Source organism: Halichoerus grypus, chromosome 1, assembly GCF_964656455.1.
Source record: "Halichoerus grypus chromosome 1, mHalGry1.hap1.1, whole genome shotgun sequence".
NCBI classification, from domain to species: domain Eukaryota; kingdom Metazoa; phylum Chordata; class Mammalia; order Carnivora; family Phocidae; genus Halichoerus; species Halichoerus grypus.
Window position 1 is genome coordinate 51963325 of NC_135712.1, and position 12455 is coordinate 51975779.

At 37.0% G+C, this 12455-nt stretch overlaps 1 protein-coding gene across 4 annotated transcripts in view; it reads right to left on the bottom strand.

The window, feature by feature from the left end:
- Positions 1-12455, bottom strand: part of CBLB (Cbl proto-oncogene B) — a 219546-nt gene that overhangs the window by 19616 nt on the left and 187475 nt on the right. For all 4 annotated transcript variants that reach the window (XR_013445074.1, XR_013445071.1, XM_078065671.1 and 1 more), the window contains one exon: positions 7928-8047. Coding sequence is in view for 2 of the 4 variants with exons in the window: in XM_078065671.1 (XP_077921797.1) it covers positions 7928-8047 (120 nt within the window). In the remaining 2 variants the exon portion in view is untranslated. The remainder of the gene's footprint in view (positions 1-7927; positions 8048-12455) is intronic.

Genomic DNA, 12455 nt, shown 5'->3' on the forward strand with positions numbered 1-12455 from the left:
ACAATTCCAACCCTTGACTGAAGTGAAGCCACGATTTTCAACTGAGATTTTAAGAATATTCTATAGATCAATAGATGATCTCTATAGAGATCTCTATAGAATATTTGGTTTTAATATAAAATCATTCAATATTCTATTTTCCTTTAAGCTAGTAAAAAAACTATATTGGAATTAGTTCCTTTTATGATGAGACCTCCTTTATTTTGTTATTGTATTTGGTAATAAGATCTTTTACCAGTTACAAACATATTTAACATAAGTCATGTGCTGAAATTCTAGTTTTTTTTAGTGTTATTTTGAACTGCCTTCTAAATATCAAGAAATGAAAAAGCTTCCCATGAGCTAATTCTGCACTTCAGCTGCACGAGCACAAACACATCATTATGACTTTGTTATTCTCTGGATTTTTAAAGAATGGTATTCAAACTATAGCACATTATATCTTAAAACAAGAGAAAAGCAAACTGGAAAATTTATAAAAACTCACACGTAGCTGATAGAGACATGAACCCCATGTGAAGAAATGAGATTATTCGCAAAAAAAGTTTGCCCCACATACAGGTATATGTGAATTTAACAGAGTCTGGTAAAATCCACTTTTTTAAAAAAAATTCACTTATTTCTGATGAACTATTATGACATTCATATTAAATATCAATTGTTACATCTAAGAATATTATTTTGGGGGAGGAATAAAATATTTGGAAGGCTGTTGGTATATGTAGACATACATGCATACATTTTTTTTAGGTAAGATAAGGAAATATTTTTAAATCAATGAAAAAATATTTTTAAATTTTTAAAAAATATTCTTTTTCACAGAAAATTTATATATAAATCACTATCATTTATTTAGAACATTATGAAAGACAAGAGAAATTGAATTTGTAAGATACAAATTATACCGGAATCCTTAAAGGTCATTTTAAAAAGACCTTAATAAAAACACGTCACTGCAAAATAAGGGCTTTGAGAATCCTAAAGACACATGGCACCCAGTCTCCAGTTTTTAATAGACAGACCTAATCCAAAGAACAAGCCCAGCCCTCTGTTGGTGTGAAATAAACCAGTGGGCAACCTGTCAGTCCCGTGAACTGCATGTCAGCAAATATCTTGATGGAAAAAAGTATCTTATTTTCTGTGGTCCAATTGTGTTTGTAAAGAGAGTTCAGGGAGTAGGTTGAAATATTTGATGTTACAGCTAGCTGAGGCCCTCAGAGTAATAATCAAGACGATTTTTATCTCTCAGGTAAAAGCCAGTTCAGACTTCTGGTAAATGCCTATTTGGGGATATTTCAACAAGGTTGTGACTCAAAAGTTCTTCCTTGAAATTTCTAGTGTAATGCATATCAGAATTCCTACCATTTGAAATCATATGTGAATGATGTTCCTCTGGGCTCTACAACACCCACATATTATGGAGCAAAACTGTAAAGAAGCTGTGTAAATACAGCCTTTTGGCCACAATTCTTCAAAAAACTTGAATATATGTTTCTTTTAATCTAGAATTGGTGGCAGTGAATAGATTATTTTAAATCAGTCATGGTACTTTCCTCAAAGTTGTATTTTAATGTTACTTCCTGAAGGGATTTGCTTCCTTCTCTTATGTAGAGGCTGTCAGATAATGTCACTCCTTCTTGAGTTTCACATTTTTTCATCTATCTGGAAATCTAGGCTTTCGACTGGAACTACAGTGTTTCAATGGCTACCCAGGGATATATCTGAAATCTTGAAAGGACTAGAAGTAAATAGGCAAGACAGCATGGACCAAAATTTGAATAGGTTAATAAAATTTTCTAACTTTCTGAGATCTCTTCAAATGTTAGAACATGTAAAACCATAGAGGGGCTTCTCCAATACATGTCATCAAGTACATAAGAACTACCGTGTTGATAATTCTCAAAGCAACTCATGAATTATCTTGATTCAGAGGTTACAGAATGGATGGCTGTCACTATCAAATCTTGAAAGAGGATAAGAAGCTACATAGGAAAAACTTCTGATGTTTACAATTATGAGACAAAAATATTGCTCAAAAAAATAGGTGTGTTCAGTTCTGGTCCAAAATGGCAATGCAGGAAGACCCTGAACTCACCTCCTCCATGGACACACCAACTCTGCACCTATTTATAAAGCAATTCCTCCTGAAGAACTGAGGGCTGACTGACCAGCTTCTGTACAACAAAAGATAGACCACAGACAGAACAGCAAGAGAGATGGAGACACAGTCATGAAGGGAATCCCCACCACTGATGCTGCCAGCTGCCATGTGGAGGGATGGTTCCGAGGGACCATGAGCAGATCTGTCTGCCCTAGGGCACAGAAACAAAGCTGTGGTTTAAACTTCTTTTAAAAGAGCAACTAGAATATAAAGGGACTAGCCCTAGAACCCTACCAAACAATGGGGGAGCTGCTAAAACTCTCTCCAGGTTGGGCAGGCTGGTGAATACACGATTTCCATTCCCCCCTCCACCTTGGTTGAATGGATGGGAGCAGGGTTCAGGCATCCTGACTGGACTACCACCTCACTGAGCCCTGGGGCCCTAGCCCACACCAGCCCTCACTGTCCCACCATGGCAGCCCCAGAGTGGTGCACCCTTGTCGGCACTCGCTGTGGCTCCAGCTGTTGCACTGAGGGGGCACAGGTGCACTGAAGCCTGGAACACTTCCCGTAACACTTCGGCTTCAGATGGTTTGCCAGGGTACCCCCCAATATGCAGCACCCTAGGAATCCCCAGCCCATGCCCATCTCGGTTTCAGCTGCCCTGCCAGGTCACCTGCTGCATGGAGTGTCCTGGGCCCCTACAGCCTGTGTTGGCCTCAGCTCCAGTCAGCCCTCCAGGGCACCTCTTGCACTGAGCACCCCGTGACATCCTGGCTTGTACCCACTTCAGCTTCAGCTGCCAGGGCATTCTCTGCTTGGAGAGCCCTGGGATCACCCCAGCCCATGCACACTTCAGCTTAGGGACCTCCCGCAGCCAGCCAAATCCACAGGCACACAGTTTGTACAAGGGAGGACTATACACAAGAGTGTTCCTTCAAGCTTAGGAGAAGTTGGGGTTCTACCTAATTCATAGACACAAACATCAACCAAAATGACAAGACAGAGGAACATGCTCCAAGTGGCAGAACAAGACAAAACCTGAGAGAAAGACCTAAATGAACTGTAGATTATCAGGCATATTGCTTAAGAATTTAAAGTCATGATCATAAAAATGATCACTGGGCTGCAGAGAAGAGCAGAAGAACTTAGAACTTCAACGAAGAGATAAAAAATATAAAAAAGAACCAACCAGAGCTGAATAGTACAATAGCTGAAATGAAAAATACACTAGAGGAGATTCACAGTAGTGAATGCAAGAATGAAATCATATCCTACATCTTTTCCAACCACATGTTAAGAAACTAGAAATCAATCACAAGACAAAAAAACTTGAAAAAGCACAAATACATGGAGGCTAAACAACAGGCAACTAAACAACCAATGGGTCACCAAGTCAATGAGGAAATAAAATAGTACATGGAAACATGAAAGTGAAAACACAATGGTCTAAAATCTTTGGGATTTTATATAGAGAAAGAAGTTAGTTCTAAAGGGAAATTTATAGTGATACAGACCTATCTCAAGAAACAACAGAAATCTCAAGTAAATAACCTAAACTTATACCTAAAGGAACTAGAAAAAGAAGAACAAACAGAACCCAAGTTAGTAGAAGTAGGGAAAAAAAAGACCAGAGCATAAATAAATGAATTAGAGACTTAAAAAAAAAAAAAAATCATTGCAAAAGATCAATGAAACCAAGAGCTGGTTCTTTGAAAAAACAGACAAAATTGATAAACCTTTAGCTGGATCATTAAGAAATAAAAACACAAAATCAGAAACAAAATAGTAACAACTGAAGCCACAGAATACAAAGAATTATAAGAAACTACTACAAAAAAATTATATGCCGACAAAGTAGACAAGCTAGAAGAAATGGATAAATTTCTAGAAACATCAGATCTTCTGAAACTAAATCAGGATGAAATAGAAAATCTGAACAGATCAATTACTAGTAATGAAATTGAACTGATAATCAAAAACCTCCCAACAGTAGTCCAGGACCAGATGGATTCACAGGTGAGTTCTACCAAATATTTAAAGAGTTAATACCTATTCTCCTCAAACTATTCCAATAAAATAAAATAAAAAAATAATAAATAATAGAAGCTTCCAAATACATTCTGTAAGACCAGCATTACCCTGATAGCAAAACCACCAAGACAAAGACACCACAAGAAATGACACCACAGGTCATTATCCTTGATGAACATAGATGCCAAAATCTTCAAAATATTAGTAAATGACATTCAAAAATACATTAAAAGGATAATTCACCATGATCAAGTGGATTTATCCTAGAGATGCAGGGATGCTTTAATATTTGCAAATCAATCAACATGAAATACCACAACAGAACAGGATAAAAATCTTAATAGATACAGAAAAAGCATTGGACAAGATTCAACATCTGCTCAGGATAAACTCTCAACAAAATGGGGTTAGAGGGAACATATCTCAACATAATAAAGGGCATATGTGAAAAATACACAGCTAACATCACACATAATGGTGAAAAACTGAGCTTTTCCCCTAATACCAGGAGGAAGACAAGATGTCAACCCTTGCCACTTTTATTCAACATAGTACTGGAAGTCTTAGCCACAGCAATCAGAGAAAAAAGAAGAAAAGGCATCCAAACTGGTAAGGAAGAAGTAAAACTGTCACTATTTGCAGATGACATGATGCCATATACAGAAAACCCTAAGGATTCCACAAAAAAAAACTGCTAGAATAAATGAATTCAGTACAATCGCAGAATACAAAATTAATCCACAGAAATCAATTTCATTTCTATATACTAATAATGAAGTAGCAGAGAGAGAAATTAAGAAAATCTCATTTATAATTGCACCAAAAAGAACAAAATATCTAGGAATAAACCTAACCAAGGAAGTGAAAGATCTGTACTTTGAAAACTATAAGACATTGGTGAAAGAAACTGAAGATTACACAAGCAAATGGAAAATTATTTCATGCTCATGGAGTAGCAGAATTAAAATGTCATACTACCAAAAGCAATCTACAGATTCAATGCAATTTCTATCAAAATACACAAAGCATTTTTCACAGAACTAGAACAGATAGTACTAAAATGTGTATAGAACTACAAAAGACCACAAATAGCCGAAGCAATCTTGAAAAAGAAAAACATAACTGGAGTTATCGCAATCTTAGATTAAAGATATACTACAAAGCTGTAGTAATCAAAACACTATGGTACTGGCACAAAAACAGACACATAGGTCAATGGAACAGAACTGAGAGCCCAGAAATAAACTTGTGATTATATGGTCAATTAATGTACAACAAAGGCAAGAAATACAATGTGAAAAAGACAGTCTCTTTAACAAATGATGTTGGGAAAACCAGACAGCTATATGCAAGAGAATGAAACTGAACCATTTTTTTTTTTTGAAACAACCACTTTCTTACACTATACACAAAAAGAAACTCAAAATGGATTAAAGACCTAAATGTGAGACCTGAAACCATAAAATTCCTAGAAGAAAACATAGGCAATAATTTCTCTGACATCATTTTCCTAGATAGGTCTTCTCAAATAAATGATTGTGACTACATTGAAATAAAAAGCTTTTGCACCGTGAAGGAAACATCAATAAACCCCCCAGAAGGTAACATACTGAACGGGAGAAGCTATTTGCAAATGATGTATTTGATTAGAGGTCAATATTCCAAATATATAAAGAACTTCTACAACTCAACACCCCTCCCCCCAGATAATCAACAACAGGTAGAGGACTTGAATGCATTTTTCTTTTCTTTTTTTTTTTTTTAAATTTATTTATTTGACAGAGAGAGACACAGCGAGACAGGGAACACAAGCAGGGGGAGTGGGAGAGGAAGAAGCAGGCTTCCCGCTGAGCAAGAAGCCCGATGCAGGGCTCGATCCCGGGACCCCGGGATCACGACCCGAGCCGAAGGCAGACGCTTAACGACTGAGCCACCCAGGCACCCCATTGAATGCATTTTTCTAAAGATGACATACAGATGGCCAATAGACACATGAAAAAATGTTCAACATCACTAACTACCAGGGAAGTGCAAATCAAAACCACAATGAGATATCACCTTGCACCAGTGAGAATGGCTAGAATCAAAAAGAGAAGAAACAACAAGTGTTGGCGAGGATGTGCAAAAAGGAACCCTCAAGCACTGTCGGTGGGAATGTAGATTGGTGCAGCCACTGGGGAAAACAGTCTGGAGGTTCCTTAAAAAATTAAAAATAGAAATACCATATGATCCAGTAATTCCACTACTGGTATTTGCCCAAAGAAAACAAAAACCCTAATTTGAAAAGATATATGCACCCCTATGTTTTTTGCACCAGCATTATTTACAATAGCCCAGATACGGAAGCAACACAAGTGTCCATTGATCAATGAATGGGTAAAGATGATGTGTGTGTGTGTGTGTGTGTGTGTGTGTGTGTATCTATCTATACACACACACATGTGTCTGTGTGTGTATACACGCAGAATATTCTCGGCCATAAAGCCATAAAAAAAAAATGTGATCTTGCCATTTGTGACAACATGGATGGACATAAACAGTATTATGCTAAGTGAAGTAAGTCAGAAAAAGACAAATATATCTGATTTCACTTATATGAGGAATCTAAAAGATGAAACAAGTGAACAAAATAACTAAAAGCAGTAACAGACCCATAGAGAACAAACTGATGGTTGCCAGAGGGGAAGGGTGTGGGGGGACGGGCAAAATTGGTAAAGGTGAGTGGGAGATACAGGTGTCCAGTTATGGAATGAGTAAGTCACAAGGATAACAGGTACAGGATAGGGAATACAGTCAGTGGTATTGTAAGGACGCTGAATGGTGACAGAGGGTAGGTTCACTTGGGGTGAGCATACCATAAGGTATGGACTCATCAAATCACTATGTTGTACACCTAAAACTAGGGTAACATTGTGTCAACTGTACTTCAACAAAGAAAAATGTGTGTTCAGCATAACACATACATCAGCTACTCTCCCCTCCTTCTACCCATCCACTCCCCTACTCAGCTATCCACCTATCCAAGAATCATGCGCTGGGCACTCTTGTGAACATATGGGGACATAGCAGTGAAGCAAACAAGACTCCTATCTTCAAAGCATTAATATTCTAGCAAGGAAGACAGATAAATAACAAATCAAACCAACAATGAATGGCATTTCAGGTAGTGACAGGTGCACTGAAGAAAAATAAAGCACAAGAAGAGCACAGAAAATGACTGCATAAGGTCTAGGAACTATTTGAGATATGGTGGTAGGGGATGGCCTCCCAAAGAAGCAAAGCAGCAGCATTTCATTATTAATGGCCAGAAGTATGACTGGTATTTACTAAAATGGCACATCCTTCTCCCATTCTACTTACTAGCTGCCAGCAGAGCACTGTGGCACAGCACTTTGAAAATTAATAGTTTGGTGCCAATATTAATTCTAAAGAGATTTCTTCCTTTAGTCAAAAAATAAGAGAATGCAGCACTTTGATGTACAAAGAGATTTTTCCCACTTCTCATATCTGGTAAGGCAAAACAAAAGTTAGAGAATGAAAAGATTCTGAATCAGAATATGTGCTTTACTGAGTGAACAAAGATAATATGAAGGCATCATTCTTTTTTCTATTTCATGAGGCAGTTTTGTAGGCATTCCTCTCATAATACAAGCAAATTGTAAAGTGATAAAAATACTTTTTTTAGGCTGGCAGTGCTCATTAAATTATATAATGAATAGAAATGTGCTCTGAAAAGCAAAAAGCACTATATGAACATTAAGGAAGCATTATTACTATTATTAGCCAACTCACCTGAAGATGAAGGAAGCTGATCATAGTCCTGTGATGATCTGTTGGATTTGATATTTTCACCTGGTAATCTCCTAGCAGGAGGCAAAGGAATTTGGCCACTTGCTGGATCAAAAAAGGGATCTTAAAAGTAAAGATAATTTTCAAATTAAAATGGTTATCTTTACCAAGTGGCTGGAAAAAAAAAATTCTAGAAATTCTCTATAAAGAGCAAAAGTTTTGAAAATATTAGAATAAGAATTTAATAACTGATATTAACCATCTTCTAATCCTATTTTCTAATTTATTCATTACTTGCTCAAATATGCTGTTCCTATTTATTTCTAGACAATACAAAGTACTAATTATATATTTTTCAGATCTTAATTATAAAATTCTTAGTGATAAAAGCTGCTTTGAATTCTTATTTTCTGTCCCATTCTGTCCTGTACAATGAGTAGAAACTGTTGCAAAGTAGGGGCACCTGGGTGGCTCAGCCGGATAAGCGTCTGCCTTCAGCTCAGGTCATGATCCTGGGGTCCTGGGATTGAGCCCCAAGGGTCCTGGGATGGAGCCCTGAGTTGGGCTCCCTGCTCATCGGGGAGTCTGCTTGTCCCTCTGCCCTTCCTCATGTTCTTGCTCTCCCTTTATCTCTCTCAAATAAATAATAATCTTAAAAAAAAAAAAAGAAACTTGCACAGTAAAAAAAAAAAAAAAGTTTTGAATTTTGCCTGTAAGAGTCATTATCACATCAGTTAATCTCTAAGCGTTAGGCGTAATCTGTAAAATGTACCTGACATTTGGGGTTTGTGAGGTTTAAATGAATCCATGTGTGTGAAATCTCCTGTATATATAAAGTGCCTTTTAAATTACTACTACATTGGGCATCCTATGCTAAAAGTCATTTTTAACTGGGTCACTGAAGAGTAGATTCAATTGTTAAAAATTGTACTATTAGTAACATTAAACTTTGCATATACAGTAAAAAGTGATATTTTTAACCACCTTGATCATCAGAGCGGGGGCATCTGCAATAGTGCAAATTATAAATTATACACAAATTAAAAATTATTTTGCTACTTTTAATGATGTTTATTAACTGGAACTGAAGGCAGAAAAATAAATTTTGTCAGTGGTACCATATTAAATTGTTAGGACCATAAATCTAACTGGTTTAAAATTAGTAGTATATGGATTTAAATCCATAGATCTGGTTTCATTTCTGAGTAGATACACATTACCTCTGCAATGTCTGGCTCACTGATAATTTACTTAGCTACCACTTCTATCTCTGGCTCCTCTGTTTTCTTCTCTCATATTACTTTCTTTTATGTCTGCCAGCATCTCCAGAGGTACGGTAAGTTCCTCTGAGGGAATGGGTCTTATGTTACTCATCATGTTTGAATTATATCCCCTAACACACAGTACCAATCACACTGCTTGGCAAGTAGCCTAAACGTCATAAATATTTGCTTTTAACTACCAAAATAAACCCAGGCCAATTTATATTTTTCATAAATTCAAAATCAGTGAAATCTGAATTGCTAGCATAAGATTTAGATTGTAAATATTAAGGATCCAATGTTTTAACATCCCTTGAAGTTTGTCATTAAGAATACGTAAGAATTTGATTATTTAAGAAGAAAATGAACATGGGGCGCCTGGGTGGCTCAGTCGTTAAGCGTCTGCGTTCGGCTCAGGTCATGATCCCAGGGTCCTGGGATCGAGCCCCGCATGGGGCTCCCTGCTCGGCCAGGAGCCTGCTTCTCCCTCTCCCACTCCCCCTGCTTGTGTTCCCTCTCTAGCTGTCTCTCTCTCTCTCTGTCAAATAAATAAAATAAAATCTTAAAAAAAAAAAAAAAAAAAGAAGAAAATGAACACATACTAACTTTTAACTAGATAGTGCAAGAGTTGAGGTCTTTGATTATTATTTTCCCCATTTTGAGTACAATAATTACCCCTGCTTTGCTAGAGACTTTTTGACCTAAGGAAGGTTACTTACCTTGCTTTCATTAAATTCAAGATTAAAATTAATGTTAGATTTTGCACTTTTGATACTTGAAGAGTCCATGGTTCAGCCTCATTAATTTTGCTGAAACATTTTTGGAAGCAATGAGAAGATAAATCAAATCCCATGCAACAAATGTTAATCTTTTCATTTGGAAGAGTAAAGTATTTGGAACTAGGTATGGTGATTTCTGCCCAAATTTAGAAATTTCCCAAAGATTTAGAATTGAATATTCAATAAAATTTACCTTCCGTTATTGTGCATTTTAAACATCACTGATATAACATTAGGTCTGGGAAAGATTGCCTGTTTACAGTACATACACTTTAAAAAAAAATTCTTTAGGGGTAATTTAAAGGTTTGTCAAATATACTTATGCTGTACTAATCATGCATTTAAGACTAAACATTAGATCCTGGATATACTGCAGGGTCATAAATAGACTACAAAATACAGAGTTGTAGGATATTGCTCCATTAAACTATTTCACTTTAAAAGTCACTAGGGTACACTAAAAATATTACCATAAATAGCAAAAATACTTAGTTCAGTTCTGACTCACTATCATATGTGTCTTCCTTCACACTAAGTTTGCTACTGGTCAGGGATAGGGCATCCTGGGCTTCTAGAGCAGGTTGTAAAGTTGAAAGTATTCATGCTTCGATGGGAAAAGATCTACAACCCAGTACAATAACCACCAACTGTCTCCTGATAAAGAAAATTTGAAAAGCAATAAAGTTTTTAAAAATAAGTTCTTCAAAAACTAATTAAAGTAAAATTTTATATCCACAGTTAGAATTAAAACATACAAATTGAAAATACCATAGCCAATGTACCATTTGTATAGTAATAAATGTTCAAGAAATGAGTGAATAAACACGATGGGATTAATCTATTCTAAAAGCAAAGTACTATTGCCTGTGATTTACAGTATGGTAACTACCAAAATAAACTAAATTAAATTGAAATTTTAATACTTAGTTTAGAGATTATAAAAATCTAAGGAAAGACTGGGAGGAAAGGTTTGCTCACTATAAAAGAAGTGGGAAAATATTCATTGAAATTATGCTTTGTAAGAAGGAAACCTATCAAATGGTTATTTCTAGGAGGTGGCATTATGGAACGTTTTTCTTAATTCCTTTTTTTTTTTTTTTAATCTGAAACACTTCCAAATATTTACTCAAGTGTAGAAAAAGAGGCAAATAAAATTGGACAGTTAAAACAGTGGCATATTTCCTGCGGGGCTGTCCAAAAACCATCTGGAAGATTTATCTGTTATCCTCCACATTTTAAAAGAATATCAGTGCAGGATCTAATTGTTAGAAGGGTCTAAAGAGCTATTTAGGTGAAATGAAATTCCTCCCTCTCTGTGGCCCTCACTCTTTAACTCACATTCATAAAATCCCTACTAGGTAGTGATCAGGCCACTGATTAAATCCTCCAGTGTTAGAGAACTCATCACCCCTCTGATTCAATAATTCTTAAAGAAAAAAAAATGTTTAAGAATTCTTAATTTAGGAAATTACAATGACATTTTCATTTTTTTGAAAGATTTTATCTATTTATTTGACAGAGAGAGACACAGTGAGAGAAGGAACACAAGCAGGGGGAGTGGGAGAGGGAGAAGCAGGCTTCCTGCGGAGCAGGGAGCCCGATGTGGGGCTCGATCCCAGGACCCTGGGATCATGACCTGAGCTGAAGGCAGATGCTCAACGACTGAGCCACCCAGGTGCCCCAACATTTTCCTTCTTAATCATTCTTCTCACTGGTCTGCCTTCGGAGGAAACACTGAGGAAATCTAGCCCTTTTTTCACAGATACTGTAACTAGAAACAACCCCAGTATATATACCGAAGGTCGTCTCGCTCATTAAACGTTGCAGGTCCTTTAATCCGCTGTGGTTTCTGCAGTCAGGTATAAATTCCCGTGAGCACCCTGGCTGCCTTCCGCCAGGAATACCCCAACTCAGTATTTCCCTCAAAATTGAGCATGCCTCACAGTCCCCCAGAAGGCTTGTGGAAACATAGATGGCCGGTCCTACTCCCAGAGTTTCTGATTTGGTAAGTTGTCTGTGGAGCCTAAGAACTGTAATCTTATGTAAGTCCGCCGGTGACACTGATGGAGCTGGTTTGCAGACTACAATCTGAGACTGACTGTCTCCGTGACAGCTGAGCACTGGACCTCACCTCTCGCCTCCTCGGGTCTGAACTCTGAGTACAACCCTCAAATGGCAGGAGCTCCCATGGTAGCCACATGGTGACAGTGTTTCATAAAGGTCATAGTTAACAGAACCGCCTAAATCCTCTTCAATAACTCTTGCTAATGACCTAAATATTCTATTTTACTTTGACATTGCACTTCTGGATGCAACTGGAAAACTTTCATTTAACTGTAATAGAGTCAATTTTTTTGGCTTTTCAAGTTGAATTGTGACTTTAGGATTGGATAAGGACTTCAAAAGAGATTCCAGGTCAGAAAAATAGTGAAAGCAAGGTTCAATGAGGGCTGCCAGATATGTTGTGTATTTGGTGCACTGCACAAAGAC